The 26,074-nt window shown below is 41.6% G+C and overlaps 1 protein-coding gene across 1 annotated transcript; it reads left to right on the forward strand.

Annotated features, from left to right (window-relative positions):
• Positions 1–1,320: 1,320 nt before the first annotated feature.
• Positions 1,321–25,639, forward strand: LOC311147571 (PHD finger protein 10-like). Its single transcript, XM_084184320.1, has 12 exons — positions 1,321–1,431; positions 8,365–8,471; positions 8,785–8,915; positions 9,182–9,265; positions 9,417–9,541; positions 10,136–10,285; positions 17,826–17,935; positions 18,037–18,181; positions 18,341–18,484; positions 24,203–24,311; positions 24,497–24,685; positions 25,312–25,639. The coding sequence occupies exons 1-12, from the start codon at positions 1,363–1,365 to the stop codon at positions 25,407–25,409; spliced, it is 1,461 nt and encodes a 486-aa protein (XP_084040446.1). The 5' UTR covers positions 1,321–1,362; the 3' UTR covers positions 25,410–25,639.
• Positions 25,640–26,074: the final 435 nt, after the last annotated feature.

Genomic DNA, 26,074 nt, shown 5'->3' on the forward strand with positions numbered 1-26,074 from the left:
TAAAAATACTTGGAAGTACATTTTAGTTATTTAGCAGACGCTCTTATCCAGAGCGACTTACAGTTAGTGAGTGCATACATTTTTCATACTGGCCCCCCGTGGGAATCGAACCCACAACCCTGGCGTTGCAAGCGCCATGCTCTACCAACTGAGTACTACTTAAGTAGTTTTTTGGGGTATCTGTACTTTACTACTTATATTCTTAACAACTTTTACTTCACTACATTCCTGAAGAAAATAATTTACTTTTTACTCCAACATTTTCCCTAACACCCAAAAATAATCGTTACATTTTTGAATGCTTAGCAGGACAGGAAAATTGTCAAATTCACACACTTATCAACAGAACATCTCAGGTCATCACCACTGCCTCTGATCTGGTGGACTCACTAAACACAAATGCTTAGTTTGTAAATTATTCCTCTTGTTGGAGTGTGCCTCTGGCTATCCATAAAAAAATAAATAAAAATAAATACAACATTATAATGGTGCCATCTGGTTTGCTTAATATAAGGAATTTGAAATTTGCACTTTTACTTTTGATACTTAAGTATATTTCAAACCAAATACTTTTAGACTTTTACTCAAGTAGTATTTTACTGGGTGACTTTCACTTTTACTTGAGTAATTTTCTATTAAGGTATCTTTACTTTTGACTCAAGTATGACAATTGAGTACTTTTTGACCACTAGGTTTTATGGGTATTATGACTTGTGCACTGTGGGGCTCTATACATCCCCATTTACTTTGTTCATATCATCTTTTATTATTTCTTATTGTTGTTGCATTGTCGAGAAGGAACCTGCAAGTAGTAAGCATTTCGTTGGACTTGTATACCATGTGTATCCTGACTAATAAAACGTGCAATTTGAGAAACGAAAAACACTGCTAAATCAAAACTGTTTAACCAATCACAGAGCGCTGATATATAGCTGATGAGCCACCCACTGATTTCGCCACGCCCACTTTCCGCGTATGCAGTTACCTATACTTGATTGGTTGTCACTAGTTACTACATCACAAAGTCATAATTATGGCTAAACCCCACCAATTACTACAAATGATCTTCTTAAAATCAGATTTTAAACCTAACCTTAACCACACTGCTAACCTTATGCCGAACCCTTAAATTAAGACCAAAAAGCAAATGTTTGTTTTCATGAATTAGTATAATATAGCCAATGTTGGTAAAAATGTGGCAAAAATGTATTCCCCGTCCATAGACTTGCTTTACCGCCTCCCAGTGGTTAGAGTTAGACATTACTTGAAGAACATTTGTTCCTTGTCTCTGTTTCCGGTCGGTAACATTATTTTCCTAGTGTGCATCTCTGAAGCTAGCTAGCAGCACAGTAGCCGCTAAACATGGCTACTGTTCTCCCACCCAGACCTTGCGATAGCAACCCTGCAACCCCGGGAGTTCAGTCTGTAAAGGTAAACTTGGCAAAGATATCGGACTGGAAATACTACTATACACATTGCTGGCCACATACATATTAATAATGTGTTGAAGACACAACATGCTAAGGTAGCTAACGTTAGTTAGCTGACAACACAACTCCTTTGTTTTATTCAACCTACTGCCGTTTCGCTAGTTAGCTAACGTTAGAAATACAATTGTTAGCTATCTAGCTATTGGGGTTCGATGTGTTGTAACTCTTGTGTCGTCGTTAGTTAACGACTAGATAGTTTACGTTATTAGCTAGCTAGCTATCCATAACGTTAACTACATTTTACTTAGCTAGTCTAGCTATCTAGGTAGGTACCTAGCTGTTTAATACTAGTGTCAGCATATCATTGTTTTTCATTACATCGTGTGTGTCATTATAAACTGGGTGGCTCGAGCCCTGAATGCTGATTGGCTGACAGTCGTGGTATATTTAAGCAATAATGCATGAGGGGGTGTGGTATATCAAATCAAGTTGTATTGGTCACACACATATTTAGCAGATGTTATTGTGGGTGTAGCAAAATGCTTGTGTTTCTAGCTCCAACAGTGCAGTAGTATCTAACAATTCACAACAATACACAAATCTAAAAGTAAAATAATGGAATTAGGAAATATATAAATATTATGATGAACAATGTTGGAGTGGCATTGACTAAAATACAGTAGAATCGAATACAGTATATACAGTACATTTACATATTAGTCATTTAGCAGACGCTCTTATCCAGAGTGACTTACAGTTAGTGAGTGCATACATTTTCATACTGGACCCCCATGGGAAACGAACCCACAACCCTGGCGTTGCAAGTGCCATGCTCTACCAACTGAGCTACAGGGGGCTCCAGTCAAAAGTTTGGACACACCTACTCATTCAAGGGTTTTTCTTTATTTGTACTATTTTCCACATTGTAGAATAATAGTGAAGACATCTAAACTATGAAATAACACATATGGAATCATGTAGTAACCAAAAATGAAAGCTTTGCACACTCTTGGCAATCTCTCAACCAGCTTCACCTGGAATGCTTTTCCAACGGTCTTGAAGGAGTTCCCACATATGCTGAGCACTTGTGGGCTGCTTTTCCTTCACTCTGCGGTCCAACTCATCCCAAACCATCTCAATTGGGTTGAGGTCGGGTGATTGTGGAGGCGAGGTCATCTGATGCAGCACTCCATCACTCTCCTTCTTGGTCAAATAGCACTTACACAGCCTGGAGGTGTGTTTTGGGTCATTGTCCTGTTGAAAAACAAATGATAGTCCCATTAAGTGCAAAACAGATGGGATGGCGTATCGCTGCAGAATGCTGTGGTAGCCATGCTGGTTAAGTGTGCCTTGAATTCTAAATAAATCACAGACCGTGTCACCAGCAAAGCACCCCCACACCATCACACCACCTCCGCCGTGCTTCATGGTGGGAACCACACATGCGGAGATCATCTGTTCACCTACTCTGAGTCTCACAAAGACAAGGCGGTTGGAACCAAAAATCTCAAATTTGGACTCATCAGACCAAAGGACAGATTTCCACTAGTCTAATGTCCATTGCTCGTGTTTCTTGGCCCAAGCAAGTCTCTTCTTCTTATTGGTGTGCTTTAGTAGTGGTTTCTTTGCAGCAATTCAACCATGAAGGCCTGATTCACACACTCCCCTCTGAACAGTTGATGATGAGATGTGTCTGTTACTTGAACTCTGTGAAGCATTTATTTGGGCTGCAATTTCTGAGGCTTGTAACCCTAATGAACTTATCCTATGCAGCAGAGGTAACTCCGGGTCTTCCTTTCCTGTGGCGGTCCTCATGAGAGCCAGTTTCATCATAGCACTTGATGATTTTTGAAACTGCACTTGAAGAAACTTTCAAAGTTCTTGAAATGTTCCGTATTGACTGACCTTCATGTCTTAAAGTAATGATGGACTGTCATTTCTCTTTACTTATTTGAGCTGTTCTTGCCATAATATGGACTTGGTCATTTACCAAATAGGGCTATCTTCTGTATATCACACCCCAATCTTGTCACAACACAACTGATTGGCTCAAACACATTAAGAAGGAAATAAATTCCACTAATTAACTTTTAACAAGGCACCTGTTAATTGAAATGCATTCCAGGTGACTACCTCATGAAGCTGGTTGGGAGAATGCCAAGAGTGTGCACAGCTGTCATCAAAGCAAAGGGTGGCTACTTTGAAAAATCTCAAATATATTTTGATTTGTTTAACAGTTTTTTGGTTACTGGATGATTCCATATGTGTTTTTTCATAGTTTTGATGTCTTCACTATTCTACAATATAGTAAAAATAAAGAAAATCCCTTGAATGTGTAGGTGTGTCCAAACCTTTGACTGGTACTGTACATATTAGATGAGTACAGCAGTATGTAAACAATGTTAACGTGACTAGTGTTCCATTTATTTAAGTGGCCATATCTTATGTACAGTTGAAGTCGGAAGTTTACATACACTTAGGTTGGAGTCATTAAAACTAGTTTTTCAACCACTCCACAAATTTCTTGTTAACAAACTATCGTTTTGGCAAGTCGGTTAGGACATCCACTTTGTGCATGACACAAGTAATCTTTCCAACAATTGTTTACAGACAGATTATTTCACTTGTAATTCACTGTATCAAAATTCCAGTGGGTCAGAAGTTTACATACACTAAGTTGACTGTGCCTTTAAACAGCTTGGGAAATTCCTGAAAATTATGTCATGGCTTTAGAAGCTTCTGATAGACTAATTGACATCATTTGAGTCAATTGTAGGTGTACCTGTGGATGTATTTCAAGGCCTACCTTCAAATTTTTGCTTGACATCATGGGAAAATCAAAAGAAATCAGCAAAAAAATTGTAGACCTCCACAAGTCTGGTTCATCCTTGGGAGCAATTTCCAAACGCCTGAAGGTACCACGTTCATCTGTACAAACAATAGTACGCAAGTATAAACACCATGGGACCACGCAGCCGTCATACCGCTCAGGAAGGAGACACGTTCTGTCTCCTTGAGATTAACGTACTTTGGTACGAAAAGTGCAAATCAATCCCAGAACAACAACAAAGGACCTTGTGAAGATGCTGGGGGAAACAGGTACAAAAGTATCTATATCCACAGTAAAACAAGTCCTATATCGACAACCTAAAAGGCCGCTCAGCAAGGAAGAAGCCACTGCTCCAAAACCGCCATAAAAAAGCCAGACTACGGTTTGCAACTGCACATGGGGACAAAGATCGTACTTTTTGGAGAAATGTCCTCTGGTCTGATGAAACAAAAATAGAACTGTTTGGCACTAATGACCATCGTTATGTTTGGAGGAAAAGGGGTTGGCTTGCAAGCCGAAGAACACCATCCCAACTGTGAAGCACGGATGTGGCAGCATCATGCTGTGGGGGTGCTTTGCTGCAGGAGGGTCTGGTGCACTTCACAAAATAGATGGCATCTTGAGGAAGGAAAATTATGTGGATATATTGAATCAACATCTCAAGACATCAGTCAGGAAGTTAACGCTTGGTCGCAAATGGGTCTTCCAAATGGACTATGACCCCAAGCATACTTCCAAAGTTATGGCTTTAGGTCAACAAAGTAAAGGTATTGGAGTGGCCATCACAAAGCCCTGACCTCAAGCCTATAGAACATTTGTGGGCAGAACTGAAAAAGTGTGTGCGAGCAAGGAGGCCTACAAACCTGACTCAGTTACACCAACTCTGTCAGGAGTAATGGGCCAAAATTCACCCAACTTATTGTGGGAATCTTGTGGAAGGCTACCCAAAATGTTTGACCCAAGTTAAACAATTTAAAGGCAATGCTACCTAATACTAATTGAGTGTATGTAAACTTCTGACCCACTGGGAATGTGATGAAATAAATAAAAGCTGAAATAAATCATTCTCTCTCCTATTATTCTGACATTTCAAATTCTTAAAATAAAGTGGTGATCCTAACTGACCTAAGATAGGGCATTTTTACTAGGATTAAATGTCAGGAATTGTGAAAAACTGAGTTTAAATGTATTTTGCTAAGGTGTATGTAAACTTTTGACTTCAACTGTATATAGGGCAGCAGCCTCGAAGGTGCAGGGTTGAGTAGCCGGGTGGTTGCTGGCTAGTGATGGCTATTTAACAGTCTGATGGCCTTGAGATAGAAGCAGTTTTTCAGTCTCTCGTCCCAGCTTGGTGCAACTGTACTGACCTCGCCTTCTGGATGATAGCGGGGTGAACAGGCCGTGGCTCGGGTGGTTGATTTCCTTGATCTTTTTTACCTTCCTGTGACATTGGGTGCTGTAGGTCTCCTGGAGGGCAGGCAGTGTGCCCCCGGTGATGCCTTGGGCAGACCGTACCACCCTCTGGAGAGCCCTGCGGTTGTGGGCGGTGCAGTTGCCGTACCAGGCGGTGATACAGCCCGACAGGATGCTATCAATTTTGCCTTTGTAAAAGTTTCTGAGGGTCTTAGGGGCCAAGCCAAATTTCTTCAGCCTCCTGAGTTTGAAGAGGCGCTGTTGCGCCTTCTTCACCACACTGTCTGTGTGGGTGGACCATTTTAAGATTGTCAGTGATGTGTACGCAGAGGAAATTAAAGCTTTCCACCTTCTCCGCTGCGGTCCCGTCAATGTGGATAGGGGCGTGCTCCCTCTGCTGTTTCCTGAAGTCCACGATCAGCTCCTTCATTTTGTTGACATTGAGGGAGAGGTTATTTTCCTGGCACCACTCCGCCAGAGCCCTCACCTCCTCCCTGTAGGCTGTCTCGTCATTGTTGGTAATCAGGCCTACTACTGTTGTCGTGTGCAAACTTGATGATTGAGTTGGAGGCGTGCGTGGGCACGCAGTCATTGGTGAACATGGAGTACAGGAGGGGGGACTGAGCACGCACCCTTGTGGGGCCCCTGTTTTGAGGATCAGCGAAGTGGAGGTGTTGTTTCCTACCATAACCACCTGGGGCCGGCCCGTCAGGAAGTCCAGGACCCAGTTGCACAGGGCGGGGTTCAGACCCAGGGCCCCGATCTTAATGATGAGCTTGGAGGGTACTATGGTGTTGAAGGCTGAGCTGTAGTCAATGAACAGCACTCTTACATAGGTATTCCTCTTGTCCAGATGGGATAGGGCAGTGTGCAGTGCGATGGCGATTGCATCGTCTTTGGATCTATTGGGGCGGTAAGCAAATTGAAATGGATCTAGGGTGTCGGGTAATGTAGAGGGGATATGATCCTTAACTAGCCTCTCAAAGCACTTCATGATGACAGAGGTGAGTGCTACGGGGCGATAGTCATTTAGTTCAGTTACCTTTGCTTTCTTGGGTACAGGAACAATGGTGGCCATCTTGAAGCATGTGGGAACAGCAGACTTGGAAAGGGAGAGTTTGAATATGTCCGTAAACACTCCAGCCAGCTGGTCTGCGCATGTTCTGAGGACGTGGCTAGGAATGCTGTCTGGGCCGGCAGCCTTGCGAGGGTTAACACGCTTAAATGTCTTACTCATGTCGGCCACGGAGAACGAGAGCCCACAGTCCTTGGGAGCGGGCTGCGTTGTTGGCACTGTGTTAACCTCAAAGCGGACGAAGAAGGTTTTTAGCTTGTTTGGGAGCAAGACGTCGGTGTCCGTTACGTGGCTTGTTTTCCCTTTGTAGTCCGTGATTGTCTGTAGACCCTGCCACATATGTCTCGTGTCTGAGCCGTTGAATTGCGACTCCACTTTGTTTCTGTACTGACGTTTTGCCTGTTTTGATTGCCTTACGGAGTTAATAACTACACTGTTTGTATTCTGCCATATTCCCAGTCACCTTGCCATGGTTAAATGTGGTGGTTCGCGCTTTCAGTTTATACCACAAACCCCCGAGTTGCCTTATTGCTATTATAAACTGGTTACCAATGTAATTAGAACAGTAAAAATTATATATTTGTCATACCCCTGTCAGCCAATCAGCAATCAGGGCTCGAACCACCCAGTTTATAACAGACCGTATACCACGAGTATGACAAAACATTTATTTTTACTACTCTAATTACTTTGGTAACAAGTTTATAATAGCAATAAGGCACCTCGGGGGTTTGTGGTATATGGCCAATATACCACAACTAAGGGCTGTATCCAGACACTCCGCGTTGCGTCATGCATAAGAACATCCCTTAGCCGTGGTATATTGGCCATATACCACCCCTCCTCCGACCATAGTCCAAATCAAATGCTCTCTGTTTTGCCTCTAGGCATGCCTAATAAATCAGACTGTGATAACAATTCATGGTATACATTCTGAAACAAAACACTGCAAAAACTTGAAAAGTTTCCTTACAATCCAGAATGTTGAATACAAGTACATTTGAACTTGGTACCAGTTGGTTGAAATTAGAGACAAAATATCCACAGGAAAGTATTATTTACCCAACTTTGTGCTCTGGCACATGCGCAAAACCATGTAAACACCTGCAAGACTTCGGTTAGTATGCATGTATCGCGTGCGTGTACTTCCATCTTGTGCACATGCCTTGGGTCATGTGCACAAGACGGAAGTAAACAAATCTTGATTGCCACATAGACTCGCGTTTTGAAGTCGTTTAATAAATATTTCCTGTGGATATTTTTGTCTTACATTTTGACCAGCTGAATGACCAACCCCATGGACAATCGGCAGAGTAAGTTCAAATATAATTGTATTCAACATTCGTGACAGACAATGGATGTTTATGTAAATGCATGCCTATGCTATACATAATGGAAGGCATTGCCACAATCGGGAATAGGGCTACCTCTAAGTCAGCTTAATCTAGTGAGAGGGGAACGGTGCTTAATGGATCTACACAACAGAGGAAATTAACTAACCCCTTGAGATCTGAAAACGTCCAACAAACTTTCATTTAGGAGAGAACTATTAACTTTAACAAGTAGTAATAGTTCAGGTGTTTTGTGTATCCTAACTGTATGGGCTATCCTTTTAGGATGACATCGAGGAAGTGTCCAATGATGGCAGTCAAGCTCCAAAAAGACGGCGCATGGGTTCAGGCGACAGTTCCAGAAGTTGCGACACCTCCAGTCAGGAACTTGGGTATGTGGTCAGATCATATCTGAAGGCGTAGATTGAAATATTTTCATCACTACTTCCTAATAGACCACGTCCAATCCCCATTACAAACTCTTAGGCTGCGTTTACACAGGCAGTGCAGTTCCGATCTTTTTTCCACTAATTGGTCTTTTGACAAATCAGATCTTTTCACATTAGATTTGATTGGTCAGAAATATCAGAATTGGGCTGCCTGTCTAAACGCAGCCTATGTGTCCAATAACATTGAGTCCCTCTTTCAAATAGGCTTAATACTTCTACCCTGCTCTTAACCTTTCAGTCAAATGTGTTTCCCCAGGCCCACATACTTCTCAGCAGAAAATCTGACCGAGTACAGGTGGCCGTCAGACGGCAGTGGGGAGTACTATATGTTGCAAGAACAAGTCAGTGAATATCTGGGAGTCACTTCATTCAAGCGAAAATATCCAGGTAATGTGACTGAACGTTTGGCATGTATGGTGTAGGAGGATCATTGTGTGTCAATTTAATGATTAGGCTAATAGGCTATAACGAAACTATCTGTAGATTATACTGGTCAATCTCTAGCTAACCATGCCTTATTTAAATGGTAATAAGCCTCCAGGTTTGATTTGTTTTTTTATCCTCAATAATTGTTTTTGTATGTAATGTTGTCTCTGGCTAGAGCGGTCTACTACTTTGAATTACCTAATCAATTCAATCAATTATTCTTTTAGATTTGGAAAGGAGAGACCTCTCCCACAAGGAGAAGCTATATCTGAGGGAGCAAAATGTCATCACAGAGACTCAGTGCACCTTGGGTGAGAACTGGAAAAACATGGAATTGTTGCGTAATCACGAAGAGCTTGGAGTGCGGCATAAACCACCAGGGCCTCAAGCCTTACCAAGAGTTGTTTTGGGGAATTAGGCTATTCATGGATACATTCATTAATTGTGAATCTCCTTTTCCAGGCCTGACTGCTTTACGAAGTGATGAAGTCATTGATTTGATGATCAAGGAGTACCCGGGAAAACATGCTGAGTATTCTGTCATCCTCCAAGAGAGGGAGCGCCAGAGGATAACAGAAGAGTACTCTGTAAGTACTCTCAGTTCAGAGAGTATCATTGTTAGTACTCTCAGTTCAGAGAGTACCACTAACGTTAGTACTCTCAGTTCAGTGAGTATCATTAATGTTAGTACTCTCAGTTCAGTGAGTATCACTAATGTTAGTACTCTCAGTTCAGTGAGTATCACTAATGTTAGTACTCTCAGTTCAGTGAGTATCACTAATGTTAGTACTCTCAGTTCAAGTTCAGTGAGTACCACTAACGTTAGTACTCTCAGTTCAGAGAGTATCACTAACGTTAGTACTCTGTTCAGTGAGTATCACTAATGTTAGTACTCTCAGTTCAGTGAGTATCACTAATGTTAGTACTCTCAGTTCAGTGAGTATCACTAATGTTAGTACTCTCAGTTCAGTGAGTATCACTAACGTTAGTATGCTCAGCAACATTGACACATTTTAATTGATGCAAAGTTAGTTTTGTGTTTGCTGATTTCTAGATCTTGTTACAGCAGTCTTGGACTTGAGTTCCCCGATTTGTATATTTTCACTCATAGTACATTTACAGTTGACATGGTTATTCAATATGTTGTTGGTAAGTTTTTATTCTATGTTTTTATCTCCAAGAAAATGCAGCAACAAAGGCCTCAGAAGGTTGAAGCCAGTAGAGTGCCAGAGTACATACAGAAAGCTGCCAAGAAAGCTGCTGAGTTCAACAGTAACTTCAACAGGGAAAGGATGGAAGAGAGAAGGGCATATTTTGACCTTCAGACACACGTACGTGAATACATTGAATATACACTACCGGACAAAAGTTTTAGAACACCTACTCATTGAAGGTTTTTTCTTTATTTTTACTATTTTCTACACTGTGGAATAATAGTGAAGACATCAAAACTATGAAATAACACATGAAATCGTGCAGTAACCAACAAAGTGTTAAACAAATCAAAATATATTTTATATTTGAGATTCTTCAAATAGCCACCCTTTGCCTTGATGGGCTCCTGAATGGCGCAGCGGTCTAAGGCACTGCATCTCAGTGCTTGAGGCGTCACTAAAGACACCCTGGTTTGATTCCAGGCTGTATCACAACCGGCCGTGACTGGGAGTCCCATAGGGCGGCGCACAATTGGCCCAGCGTCGTCCGGCTTTGGCCGGTGTAGGCCGTCATTGTAAATAAGAATTTGATCTTAACTGACTTGCCTAGTTAATAATAATAATAATAATAATAATATGCCATTTAGCAGACGCTTTTATCCAAAGCGACTTAGTCATGTGTGCATAAATTTTTACGTATGGGTGGTCCCGGGGATCGAACCCACTACCCTGGTGTTACAAGCGCCATGCTCTACCAATTGAGCTACAGAGGACCAGTTAAATAAAGGTACAAATATATATATTTTTATGAAAGCTTTGCACACTCTTGGCATTCTCTCAACCAGCTTCACCTGGAATGCTTTTCCAACAGTCTTGAAGGAGTTCCCACATATGCTGAACACTTGTTGGCTGCTTTTCCTTCACTCTGCGGTCCGACTCATCCCAAACCATCTCAATTTGGTTGTGGTTGGGGGATTGTGGAGGCCAGGTCATCTGATGCAGCACTCCATCACTCTCCTTCTTGGTCAAATAGCCCTTACACAGCCTGGAGGTGTGTTGGGTCATTGTCCTGTTGAAAAACAAATGATAGTCCCAGTAAGCCCGAACCAGATGGGATGGCGTATCGTTGCAGAATGCTGTGGTAGCCATGCTGGTGAAGTGTCCTTGAATTCTAAATAAATCACAGACATTGTCACCAGCAAAGCACCCCCACACCATAACACCTCCTCCTCCATGCTTACGGTGGGAAATACACATGCGGAGATCCTCTGTTCACCCACACCGCGACTCACCCTCCGTTCAAGACACGGCGGTTGGAACCAAAAATCTCCAATTTGGACTCCAGACCAAAGGACACTTTTCCACCAGTCTAATGTCCATTGCTCATGTTTCTTGGCCCAAGCAAGTCTCTTCTTTTTATTGGTGTCCTTTAGTAGTGGTTTCTTTGCAGCAATTTGACCATGAAGGCCTGATTCACACAGTCTCCTCTGAACAGTTGATGTTGAGATGTGTCTGTTACTTGAACTCTGTGAAACATTTATTTGGGCTGCAATTTCTGAGGCTGGTAACTCTAATGAACTTATCCTCTGCAGCAGAGGTAAATCTGGGTCTTCCATTCCTGTGGCGGTCCTCTTGAGAGCCAGTTTCATCATAGCGCTTGATGGTTTTTGCGACTGCACTTGAAGAAACTTTGTAAGTTCTTGAAATTGTTAGTATTGACTGACCTTCATGTCTTAAAGTAATGATGGACTGTTGTTTCTCTTTGCTTATTTGAGCTGTTCGTGCCATAATATGGACTTGGTCTTTTACCAAATAGGGCTATCTTCTGTATACCCCCTACCTTGTCACAACACAACTGATTGGCTCAAACCAATTAAAAAGGAAATACATTCCACAAATTAACTTTTAAGAAAGCACACCTGTTAATTGAAATGCATTCCAGGTGACTACCTCATGAAGCTGGTTGAGAGAATGCCAAGAGGGTGCAGAGCTGTCATCAAAGAAAAGAGTGGCTATTTGAAGAATCTCAAATATAAAATATATTTTGATTTGTTTAACACTTTTTTGGTTACTACATGATTCCATATGTGTTATTTCATTGTTTTGATGTCTTCACTATTATTCTACAATGTAGAAAATAGTAAAAAATAAAGAAAAACCCTGGAATGAGTAGGTGTTCTAAAACATTTGACCGGTAGTGTATACGTGTAGCTCTATTAGTCATTCATATTTTGACCTTCAGACACACGTACGTTAATACGTTGTGTATATATACAGTTGAAGTCGGAAGTTTACATACACCTTAGCCTTGTATACTCAGTGTATCTACTCAAACATAAAAATGTTCTTATAAACACAAAATATGAATGACTAATAGAGCTTTTCGTATTTATTCAAGGTATTAACGTAGAGTTGAAGTCGGAAGTTTACATACACCTTAGCCAAATACATTTAAACTCAGTTTTTCACAATTCCTGACATTTAATCCTAGTAAAAATTCCCTGTTTTAGGTCAGTTAGGATCACCACTTTATTTTAAGAATGTGAAATGTCAGAATAATGGTAGAGAGAATGATTTATTTCAGCTTTTATTTGTTTCATCACATTCCCAGTGGATCAGAAGTTTACGTACACTCAATTAGTATTTGGTAGCATTGCCTTTAAATTGGAGGTGTACCTGTGGATGTATTTCAAGGCCTACCTTCAAACTCAGTGCCTCTTTGCTTGACATCATGGGAAAATCAAAAGAAATCAGCAAAGACCTCAGAATAAAAAAATTGTAGACCTCCACAAGTCTGGTTTATCCTTTGGAGCAATTTCCAAAAGCCTGAAGGTACCACGTTCATCTGTACAAACAATAGTACGCAAGTATAAACACCATGGGACCACGCAGCCGTCGTACCTCTCAGGAAGGAGACGCGTTCTGTCTCCTAGAGATGAACGTACTTTGGTGCGAAAAGTGTAAATCAATCCCAGAACAACAGCAAAGGACCTTTTGAAGATGCTGGAGGAAACGGATACAAAATTAGCTATATCCACAGTAAAACAAGTCCTATATCGACATAACCTGAAAAGCCGCTCAACAAGGAAGAAGCCACTGCTCCAAAACCGCCATAAAAAAGCCAGACTACGGTTTGCAACTGCACATGGGGACAAAGATCTAACTTTTTGGAGAAATGTCCCCTGGTCTGATGAAACAGAAATAGAACTGTTTGGCCATATTGACCATTGTTATGTTTGGAGGAAAAAGGGGGTGGCTTGCAAGCCGAAGAACACCATCCCAACCGTGAAGCACGGGGGTGGCAGCATCATGCTGTGGGGGTGCTTTGCTGCAGGAGGGACTGGTGCACTTCACAAAATAGATGGCATCATGAGGAAGGAAAATTATGTGGATATATTGAAGCAACATCTCAAGACATCAGTCAGGAAGTTAAAGCTTGGTTGAAAATGGGTCTTCCAAATGGACAATGACCCCAAGTATACTTCCAGAGTTGTGGCAAAATGGCTTAAGGACAACAACGTCAAGGTATTGGAGTGGCCATCACAAAGCCCTGACCTCAATCCTATAGAAAATTTTAGGGCAGAACTGAAAAAGCATGTGCGAGCAAGGAGGCCTACAAACCTGACTCAGTTACACCAGCTCTGTCAGGAGGAATGGGCCAAAATTCACCCAACTTATTGTGGGAAGCTTGTTGAAGGCTACCCGAAACGCTTGACCCAAGTTAAGCAATTTAAAGGCAATGCTACCAAATACTAATTGAGTGTATGTAAACTTCTGACCCACTGGGAATGTGATGAAAGAAATAAAAGCTGAAATAAATCATTCTCTCTACCATTATTCTGACATTTCACATTCTTAAAATAAAGTGGTGATCCTAACTGACCTAAAACAGGGAATTTTTACTAGGATTAAATGTCAGGAATTGTGAAAAACTGAGTTTAAATGTATTTGGCTAAGGTGTATGTAAACTTCCGACTTCAACTCTACGTTAATACCTTGAATATATACGTGTAGCTCTATTAGTCATTCCTATTTTGACCTTCAGACACACGTATGTTAATACCTTGAATAAATACGAAAAGCTCTATTAGTCATTCATATTTTGTGTTTATAAGAACTCACTTGTCATGTTTGAGTAGATACACTGAGTATACAAGGCATCAGGAACAAATCAAATTTTATTGGCCACATGCGCCGAATACAACAGGTGCAGACATTACAGTGAAATGCTTACTTAAAGCCCTTAACCAACAGTGCATTTATTTTTTAATAAAAAAGTAAAATAAAACAACAACAAAAAAGTGTTGAGAAAAAAAGAGCAGAAGTAAAATAAAATAACAGTAGGGAGGCTATATATACAGGGGGGTACCGGTGCAGAGTCAATGTGCGGGGGCACCGGCTAGTTGAGGTAGTTTAAGTAATATGTACATGTGGGTAGAGTTAAAGTGACTATGCATAAATAATTAACAGCAATTAGCAGCAGCGTAAAAAGATGGGGTGGGGGGGCAGTGCAAATAGTCCGGGTAGCCATGATTAGCTGTTCAGGAGTCTTATGGCTTGGGGGTAGAAGCTGTTGAGAAGTCTTTTGGACCTAGACTTGGCACTCCGGTACCGCTTGCCGTGCGGTAGCAGAGAGGACAGTCTATGACTAGGGTGGCTGGAGTCTTTGACAATTTTGAGGGCCTTCCTCTGACACCGCCTTGTATAGAGGTCCTGGATGGCAGGAAGCTTGGCCCCAGTGATGTACTGGGCCGTACGCACTACCCTCTGTAGTGCCTTGAGGTCGGAGGCCAAGCAGTTGCCATACCAGGAGGTGATACAACCAGTCAGGATGCTCTCGATGGTGCAGCTGTAGAATTTTTTGAGGATCTGAGGACCCATGCCGAATCTTTTCAGTCTCCTGAGGGGGAATAGGCTTTGTCGTGCCCTCTTCACGACTGCCTTGGTGTGTTTGGACCATGATAGTTCGTTGGTGATGCGGACACCAAGGAACTTGAAGCTCTCAACCTGTTCCACTACAGCCTCGTCGATGAGAATGGGGGCGTGCTCAGTCCTCTTTTTTTTCCTGTAGTCCACAATCATCTCCTTTGTCTTGGTCACGTTGAGGGAGAGGTTGTTATCCTGGCACCACATGGCCAGGTCTCTGACCTCCTCCCTATAGGCTGTCTCATCGTTGTCGGTGATCAGGCCTACCACTGTTGTGTCGTCGGCAAACTTAATGATGGTGTTGGAGTCGTGCCTGGCCATGCAGTCATGGGTGAACAGGGAGTACAGGAGGGGACTGAGCACGCACCCCTGAGGACCCCCAGTGTTGAGGATCAGTGTGGCAGATGTGTTGTTACCTACCCTTACCACCTGGGGGCGGCCCGTCAGGAAGTCCAGGATCCAGTTGCAGAGGGAGGTGTTTAGTCCCAGAATCCTTAGCTTAGTGATGAGCTTTGAGGGCACTATGGTGTTGAATGCTGAGCTGTAGTCTATGAATAGCATTCTCACGTAGGTGTTCCTCTTGTCCAGGTGGGAAAGGGCAGTGTGGAGTGCAATAGAGATTGCATCATCTGTGGATCTGTTGGGGCGGTATGCAAATTGGAGTCGGTCTAGGGTTTCTGGGATAATGGTGTTGATGTGAGCCATGACCAGCCTTTCAAAGCACTTCATGGCTACAGACGTCAGTGCTACGGGTCGGTAGTCATTTAGGCAGGTTATCTTAGTGTCCTTGGGCACGGGGACTTTGGTGGTCTGCTTGAAACATGTTGGTATTACAGACTCAGTCAGGGACATGTTGAAAATGTCAGTGAAGACACTTGCCAGTTGGTCAGCACATGCTCGGAGTACACGTCCTGGTAATCCGTCTGGCCCTGCGGCCTTGTGAATGTTGACCTGCTTAAAAGTCTTACTCACATCGGCTACGGAGAGCGTGATCACATAGTCATCCGGAACAGCTGGTGCTCTCATGCATGCTTCAGTGTTGCTTGCCTCGAAGCGAGCATAGAAGTGGTTTAGCTCGTCTGGTAGGCTTTTGTCACTGGGAAGCTTGCGGCTGTGCTTCCCTTTGTAGTCTGTAATAGTTTTCAAGCCCTGCCACATCCGACGAGCGTCAGAGCCGGTGTAGTACGATTCAATCTTAGTCCTGTATTGACTCTTTGCCTGTTTGATGGTTCGTCGGAGGGCATAGCGGGATTTCTTATAAGCGTCCGGGTTAGAGTCCCGCTCCTTGAAAGCGGCAGCTCTACCCTTTAGCTCAGTGCGGATGTTTCCTGTAATCCATGGCTTCTGGTTGGGGTATGGACGTACGGTCACTGTGGGGACGACATCATCGATGCACTTATTGATGAAGCCAGTGACTGATGTGGTGTACTCCTCAATGCTATCTGAAGAATCCCGGAATATGTTCCAGTCTGTGCTAGCAAAACAGTCCTGTAGCTTAGCATCTGCGTCATCTGACCACTTTTTTATTAACCGAGTCACTGGTGCTTCCTGCTTTAGTTTTTGCTTATAAGCAGGAATCAGGAGGATCGAGTTATGGTCAGATTTGCCAAATGGAGGGCGAGGGAGAGCTTTGTATGCGTCTCTGTGTGTGGAGTAAAGGTGGTCTAGAGTTTTTTTTCCTCTGGTTACACATTTAACATGCTGGTAGAAATTAGGTAGAATGGATTTAAGTTTCCCTGCATTAATGTCCCCGGCCACTAGGAGCGCTGCCTCTGGATGAGCGTTTTCCTGTTGATTTATGGCCTTATACAGCTCATTCAGTGCAATCTTAATGCCAGCATTGGTTTGTGGTGGTAAATAGACAGCTATGAAAAATATAGATGAAAACTCTCTTGGTAAATAGTGTGGTCTACAGCTTATCATAAGATACTCTACCTCAGGCGAGCAAAACCTCAAGACTTCCTTAGTATTTGATTTTGTGCACCAGCTGTTGTTTACAAATATACACAGACCGCCACCCCTTGTCTTACCGGAGTCAGCCGTTCTATCCTGCCGATGTAGCGTATAGCCCGCTAGCTGTATGTTATCCATATCGTCGTTCAGCCACGACTCGGTGAAACATAAGATATTAGTTTTTAATGTCCCGTTGGTAGGATAACCGTAATCTTAGGTCATCCAATTTATTTTCCAACACCTGCTCTTTCCATGACATAGACTGACCAGGTGAATCCAGGTGAAAGCTATGATCCCTTATTGATGTCACTTGTTAAATCCACTTCAATCAGTGTAGATTAAGGGGAGGAGACGGGTTAAAGAAAGATTTTTAAGCCAGTTGAGACATGGGTTGTGTATTTGTGCCATTCAGAGGGTGAATGAGCAATACAAAATATTGAAGTGCCTTTGAACGGGGTATGGTAGTAGGTACCAGGCGCACCAGTTTGTGATAACTGCAATGCTGCTGGGTTTTTCACGCTCAACAGTTTCCTGTGTGTATCAAGAATGGTCCACCACCCAAAGGACATCCAGCCAAGTTGACACAACAGTGGGAAGCATTGGAGTCAACATTGGCCAGCATCCCTGTGGAATGCTTTTGACACCATGTAGAGTCCATGCCCCTACGAATTGAGGCTGTTCTGAGGGCAAAAGGGGGTGCAACTCAATATTACGAAGGTGTTCCTAATGTTTTATACACTCAGTGTATATCGGTACATTAATAAACTGTAGTACTTATCTATGTGGAGTTGAACGTGTAATTGAATGAGTAAAAGTTTCAACAGTAACTTTCTAACAGATTATCCAAGTACCCCAAGGGAGGTATAAAGTCCTTCCTCCAGAGAGAACCAAGACTGGACCCTATCCAGTGGCCCTCATCCCTGGGCAGTTCCAGGACTATTACAAAAGGTATGGTTCACTAATCAAAAAACTAGTCTTCATGAATGCAGGTCCTGACCTCTAAAGATATTTGAATAGCTGATAAATTGACGTTCCTGTGTTTGATACAGGTACTCTCCCAATGAGCTGCGCTACTTGCCCCTGAACACAGCCCTGTTCGAGCCCCCCCTGGACCCGGAGCTGCCTGCCCTGGACAGCGATGGGGACTCGGACGATGCAGATGACAACAAGGGAGAAGAGGGCAAGAAAAATTCAGTAAGAAACTGGATCCTGGAACTGGTTTTACACAGCTAGAGATGCGAAGACATATTGTATTGTATTACCAGTAAATGCCTAGAGCTGCTCTGTAAGTTGACTTCAATGTAAACTCCTTTGCAGCTTGCTTGAATAGTAAGAACTGAATTGTGTCTACAGGACAGCTCATCTGGAAACACCTCAGATGGGGACAGTCAGGACAGTGGAGTGCAGTCAAAGGGCAAGGCCAAGGACAGGACTGCCACCCCGGCTAAAGATGCCACCCCACGCCTCAACCAACACAAATCTGTCCCTGGGTACAAGGTAGAAGAAAAAAGCCCCTGACTTTCTCTTCCCTTTACCCTTCTAGCTTATTCAGCACTTTCAGTAGAGAACCTCCTTTGTCCCCACCCTAACACACACACACTCCACCAGGTGGCAATAGTTATTTATTGGGGCAACACTCAAGTCTGTGGACTTGTTCTGCCTTCCCTCTTTCACTTGGTCCAGTTTGTTACTGATGGTTCCATATCAACCGTATGGTTAAAATGCTGATGGTTCCGTATGGTTAAAACTAATTATTTATATACAGTATATACACTAGATGACTGACGGGGTTCTGTTTTGAAGCCACCACGACTCCATCTTGACACTCCCCCACCATTGTAAAAAAAAAAAAAAAAGCTATAAAAATGCATTTATTAATGTCTACATTTGTTTTTGCCACATTTATTCTATTACAGAAACATTTAATGCATACTTTTAAATTACATTATGTGAACTGAACATAAAAAGTAAAGCTAAAATCCTTAATTGAAACAATAACAAAGCGTACACCCCGCCTCTGTTTTGGTAAAAAGCTGACGAATGGGCCTGGAGAAATGTAACCACTCTCAGATGAATAGACAGAGCTATGGATGCAAGGACTGACCATCCATGATACCAACATTATAGATTGAACCATGTTTTGAGGTATACAGTGTTTGTTTCCATTTACATTGTTTACAAACATTGGAGTAAAACAAGCTTCTATTTTGGGTTCTGATGGGGAGGACAGTTAAACTAAGCTCACGAGGCATTTAGAAGTTATATTCTTCAAGAATCAATGGGTATACAGTACTAGTCAAAAGTTTGGACACACCTACTCATTCCAGGGTTTTTCTTTATTTTTTACTATTTTCTAGATTGTAGAATAATAGTGAAAATATCAAAACTATGAAATAACACATATGGAATCATGTAGTAACCAAAAAAGTGTTAAACAAATCAAAATATATTTTATATTTGAGATCGTTCAAAGTAGCCACCCTTTGCCTTGATGACAGCTGTGCACACTCTTGGCACTCTCTCAACCAGCATCATGAGGTAGTCACCTGGAATACATTTCAATTAACAGGTGTGCCTTGTTAAAAGTTAGTTTGTGGAATTTCTTTCCTCCTTAATGCGTTTGAGCCAATCACTTGTGTTGTGACAAGGTAGGGGGTATACAGAAGATAGCCCTATTTGGTAAAAGACCAAGTCCATATTATGGCAAGAACAGTTCAAATAAGCAAAGAGAAACGACAGTCCATCATTACTTTAAGACATGAAGGTCAGTCATTCCGGAAAATTTCAAGAACTTTGAAAGTTTCTTTAGTGCATTTGCAAAAACCATCAGCGCTATGATAAAACTGGCTCTCATGAGGACCGCCACAGGAAAGGAAGACCCAGAGTTACCTCTGCTGCAGAGGATTAGTTAATTAGAGTTAACTGCACTTCAGATTGCAGCCCAAATAAATGCTTCACAGTGTTCAAGTAACAGACATATCTCAACATCAACTGTTCAGAGGAGACTGCGTGAATCAGGCCTTCATGGTCAAATTGCTGCAAAGAAACCACTACTAAAGGACACCAATAAGAAGAAGAGACTTGCTTGTGCCAAGAAACACGAGCAATGGACATTAGACCGGTGGACATCTGTCCTTTGGTCTGATGAGTCCAAATTTGAGATTTTTGGTTCCAACCGCTGTGTCTTTGTGAGACGCAGAGTAGGTGAACGGATGATCTCTGCATGTGTGGTTCCCACCGTGAAGCATGGAGGAGGAGGTGTGATGGTGTGGGGGTGCTTTGCTGGTGACACTGATGGTGATTTATTTAGAATTCAAGGACACTTAACCAGCGTGGCTACCACAGCATTCTGCAGCGATACGCCATCCCATCTGGTTTGCGCTTAGTGGGACTGTCGTTTGTTTTTCAGCAGAACAATGACCCAACACACCTCCAGGCTGTGTAAGGGCTATTTGACCAAGAAGGAGAGTGATGGAGTGCTGCATCAGATGACCTGGCCTCCACAATCACCCGACCTCAACTCAATTGAGATGGTTTGGGATAGGTTGGACCGCAGAGTGAAGGAAAAGCAGCCAACAAGTGCTCAGCATATGTGGGAACTCCTTCAAGACTGTTGGAAAAGTGGCGCAGTTGTCTAAGGCACTGCATCGCAGTGCTAGCTGTGCCACTAGAGATCCTGGTTCGAGTCCAGGCTCTGTCGCAGCCGGCCGCGACCGGGAGACCCATGGGCGGCGCACAATTGGTCCAGCGTCGTCAAAGATAGGGGAGGGTTTGGCCGGCAGGGATGTGGGTTCGTTTCCCACGGGGGGCCAGTATAAAAAAATAAAATAACATGCATTCACTGACTGTAAGTCGCTCTGGATAAGAGCATCTGCTAAATGACTAAAATGTAAATGTAAAGGATTCCAGGTGAAGCTGGTTGAGAGAATGCCAAGAGTGTGCAAAGCTGTCATCAAGGCAAAGGGTGGCTACTTTGAAGAATCTAAAATCTAAAATATATTTAGATTTGTTTAACACTTTTTTTGGTTACTACATGATTCCATATGTGTTATTTCATAGTGTTGATGTCTTCACTATTATTCTACAATGTAGAAAATAGTAAAAATAAAGAAAAACCCTTGAATGAGTAGGTGTGTCCAAACTTTTGACTGGTACTGTATATCATTAATTTAAATCCCAAAGTTGATGTAGCAGCTAAGGATTCAAGCTTTAAAGTATTATTTTGAGAAAGTACCAATGTTACTGTCCCCACTACAACAATAACAAATATTTAAATACATGTAATTTTGTCCTTGAAACATTTAATTGAAATACTGTATAATTCCGTTCATTCCTATGCTTCTTCTGGGCAGTGCCAATATGGCCGACCGGTGACTTCAAAGCGTCTCATTGGCCAATACATAGCATCAGCAATCCAGGGTTTATATACATCATTGGTTAAAACACTAATGGTTCCATATCAGACTTTATGAGCAATAACATTTTGGAGTAGTTCTGTCACATCTGGGATTTTGTCTTCACAGCACTTTTAATTGGTCCTAAAGACTTGTACATTTTTCACCGTATTCTTTGAATGTCTTAATATACCTCTTTTCTGTGTACTTGGCAACAGACTAATTAAAGGGATAGTTCACCCAAATTACAAAATGACATTGGTTTCCTTACCTTGTAAGCAGTCTATGGACAAGGTATGACAGCGATCCATGCGTTGGTTTAGTTTCCATGGCACTGTTTCCAAATTCTAATGTTTTAGCATTTGTGGCACAAATCCATTTCAAGTCATGGGACCGATTATTAGCTTTTTCGTGCATCATGTTCAAATAATTTATAAGTGACTTTGTTTTTACAATACATTTTCAATACTTTCGGATGATTTGGACGTGATGTGTGAAAAATGCTAATATCGGTCCCATGACTTAAAGCGGTTTTGTGCCACAAATGCTAAAACGTTAGCATTTGGAAACGGTGCCATGGAAACTAAACCAAACCATGGATTGTTGTCATACCTTGTCCATAGACTGCTTACAGGGTAAGGAAACCAACATGTAATTTGGATGAACTATCCCTTTAAGACAAGTGATCAGAAATATTTGGCTGCTAGATTAATTGTTTTGAAACATCATACAGTATTTCTTGTTATGAAACAGACTTTATAAGATGCATACATTTTATTTAGTAGTAGCACTTAAACTACGGTAATACTTGAGTGTTTGAACGTTTTATAATTCAACTTATGTTTCAGTACTTTTAATGCAGTATTCTTGTGCTGTAAATCTATAACGGTTGTTTTGATATAACCTTACATACTGTTCTTTGTTTTTTTATGAGACTGGAGAACACAATGTCAGTGTGCCAGAGGCCTGTTAATACATGTTCTATATGTTGGCTTTTTTGCTTTCGATTGCCTCTGAAAGTTGTTGTGTTAAGTTAAAATTATTTGATAAGAGTATGGCATTTCTGGGATCAACATGATCTACCTTCTGGCAATTTACGCTCATCTGTCTTACTGCAAGGGCAACATGGGAGATGATTAAAAGTTTGTTTGCCAAAAATGACAGCAAGAGCAGTAAGCACAAATATATCTTGTCATGGCATGACTGTGTTATTACTACACCACATCCTACATCAGGATTTGATCATTGGTCATTGATTGATGTGGAGAGCTCATAACTTTCCACAGGGATTGATTTGTCTGTTACCTTTCCAATCAGCATGTTTCCCTGTTACCTTTCCAATTAGCAGGTTTCCAAAGGGAATTTGAACAATTTATTTTGAGTGCCCCAAACCAAACTTTTAAATGTTTAAAAACGTTTCTCTACTTACCTTCCATTTATTGTTAGTATGTAATGAATGTAATTAGACTAAATATCTTAGATGTGTTTGGAATTTAACACAAACTTTACAATATCAGAGCTCATTGAATTTAAGGCTAAAGTCGATACAGTACTTGCAGAATAATTACCCAGCCATAGATAACATGGCCTTAAAGTTGACTTTATTATCATTTTAATACAAGTTAGAGTTCAGGAGCTGTACAATAAATTGATCATTTTCATACTGGTAATGGTATGAATATCCTGTGTTGGCACTACACTGCAGGGGTAGCCTTCTGAAGCCTAACAGAAAATATGTAGCCTTTTCTTCTTATTTTGCACCAGTCAGATGAAACATTTCAAGATGGCAACACCAAACATTTGACATTTTGAAAATGTATTATATATCCATGAACACATAGAAACCTACTTCATACTCATGGGCTGTGTCCTCCCAACTGATTGCACACTTGTCATTCCCAATATTTGTGCAGACTGTCCACCTAAGTAGGTACAGTTTATGTTCAATTTGTTCCCGACTTGTACCCTTCCCTCTTAGAATGTCCATTTGTCTTACATGTTTGATGTGAGTGTAATGACAAAGGTGTCCCTCTGAGTGTCATACCTTCCTTTTGGATAAATATTTTGTTCTCCTAGTTTAGCTGGCACCTTTTTCTGTGGAGACATCTTGTATTCAATTAGCTGTCCTTTTATTAATTGAACTGTGTGTCTCTAACCTCTGGTTCGCCCTCCCACATGTTTCGTCATTTGTTTGTTTTAGAAAGGCTTTTACTGCTCTTATCTAATCCAATACTTTTTATGTAGGAAAAGCTTTGATATGTCAGTCTTTAGACACAGTTAACCATTGAAATAAAGATTTCAAACAAATAGACTGTTCAGAGATGTTTTGATTCTATTAGCAGCACAGAGACTGAGGTCCTGTAATGAAATACCTGCAGGGAAATAGTTTTCCTCCTGTCAGAAATCACTTTGGCTAACTAACGTTTTATATGGAAACACCTCGGTGTCTACAGGAGGGACATTCAAGTGTTTAACCTGTTATGAGCAGCTGTGGGGGACACCGTGGCACATCCAAATGGATCTTAAATCAGCTTGACCTCTTGGTGTTTGCCTTTGGAGATTTTGAGATCCAAGTATCATAGTCTCCCAGTCCCCATGAGACAAAAGGCTTTTCCTAGTCATTCTTGTTTGGTGTTGTGAAGTAAGAAGCACCTAACAAGATTGGATCTATTGCGAGTTAAATAAATTAATATATACCTCATATCAGGCCTTTTAGGATTTAACACGTTGTACAGTATAATGTGTGTTACCCAGAAGCCCTGTGTCACATGGTGCATTAGGCCTTGTTGCTAAATATGATAGAATTGTTCTGTCCTTGCAGCCTAAGGTCATACCCAATGCTATATGTGGAATTTGCCAGAAGGGTAAGGAGTCCAACAAGAAAGGAAAGCCAGAAGCTCTCATTCACTGCTCACAGTGCAAGAACAGTGGTAAGTAGAACTTCTGTTTTGTTTTTTTAATTAAAACTGACGAATTGCACAGGCTTGTTCATAATGACCATTAAGCCTCTAAAATATGAGCAACAGAACTTAATCTGATTTGTCGGGATCACAAATTGGAATTATACAGTGTGTTTTGGAGTAGTGCTATGGTGCGATCATTGTGTGTGTCCCAGGTCACCCATCGTGCCTGGACATGAGTGAGGAGCTGGTGGGTCTGATTAAGACCTACCCGTGGCAGTGCATGGTGTGTAAGACGTGCACGGTGTGTAAGCATCCCCACCACGAGGAGGAGATGATGTTCTGTGACAAGTGTGACCGGGGCTTCCACACCTTCTGCGTGGGCCTGGACTCCATCCCTCTAGGTGAGCTCTCTCTGGGTCTGTTCAAATACTTTAAGAATGCATCCTTCCTCCTTTCCTTGGTGAAAGCTTTATGATAAATTCGTTGCTTGCGCCTATCAATATATGTTAGATCAGTGATTAGGAAGGAAGGGAGGGTATGTAAAAATAAAATATATATATACAAATCTCTGTCTTGCTGTTGCACTCTGTCTCTCTCTTTCTCTCTCATTGTATCTTATCTTATTATTCTTTTATGGACTTTTGGGGTGATTGAATTTCTGGTTTTATGTGAAAACAACATTAATTTGCGTAGCCAACTGAGCTTGGTGAATAATGCTAAATTAGAAACCTGTTTTTAGAGTTTTCCAAGACTGACATTTTAAGATTTTTTTGTGCTGTCAAGAATGGTTGTGTGTTACCTCAACTTGCTATAATTAGCGTTGCTGCAAATTAAACATCGGAAAGTTCATGTTTGGAATGTGGTCGAAGTGCTTTAAAAGTGTTGAAATCAAATGTTGGAAAGAGACGGTTTTGTCTAGATGCCTTTTAGTCTGAAAGATCCCACAATGCATTCTGTTTTCTAGCCTTTGGTTTGATGTGGATCAACTGAAATATGTAACATAATTGTTTTGTGTTTTTCTCCTCAGGTTGCTGGGTTTGTGAGTGTTGCAACAAGGAGTTCACAACCCCCAAGAACAAAGGAGGAACAAAAAGAAAAACTATGTCTAAATCTGCACATAAATAGAATGTGATTACAGGCTGATCAAATCAACTAGCTAACCCTTTTGATACTTTTTGTACTTTAGATTGTGTTAAGATTAAGTTTGTAATCCTGTATATATAGATTTGCTTTGTCTTAATTATATTTGAAATGTCATTGCCACTGAAGTTATATAATTTTTGCCAGTAAATGTTTTTTTAATGATATAACACATGACTGTCCTGAAGTTTCATTAAAACACAGATGATGTCCCAAAAATGCCCTTCCTACCATTGTGCACCAATAACTTCTCATCAAGGTAGTGCCAGCAAATACCACCTATTCCTCTCTGATAAGTTACAATAGAACTCTGAATTAACCACATCATGTTGTTGTTGTGTGACATTTCTAAGACCACAATCAATACAACCAGACATACAGCAGGCACCACAGTATCTCCTCATGCATATTTGACAAGGACTGGCTTAAGTGTGACCAATTAGTCACCTGGAGAGGTGGCCCTATGTAGCATCTGAACAGTTCTGTCCAGGTGAGTCAAAGAGATCAGTTTGCCTCTTATGGTTCCTTTGGGCCCTGGTGTGAAGTCTTAGAGCAGCTGCTACGTGGCGACCAGGTAGACTACAGTAAGTGAGAGACGTGCGTGGGTCCCTGTCATCTGATATGTGAGGGTGTGGAGTACCATGGGCAGT

The sequence above is a fragment of the Coregonus lavaretus genome (genome assembly GCF_964263955.1).
Source record: "Coregonus lavaretus genome assembly, chromosome: 1".
Taxonomy (NCBI): domain Eukaryota; kingdom Metazoa; phylum Chordata; class Actinopteri; order Salmoniformes; family Salmonidae; genus Coregonus; species Coregonus lavaretus.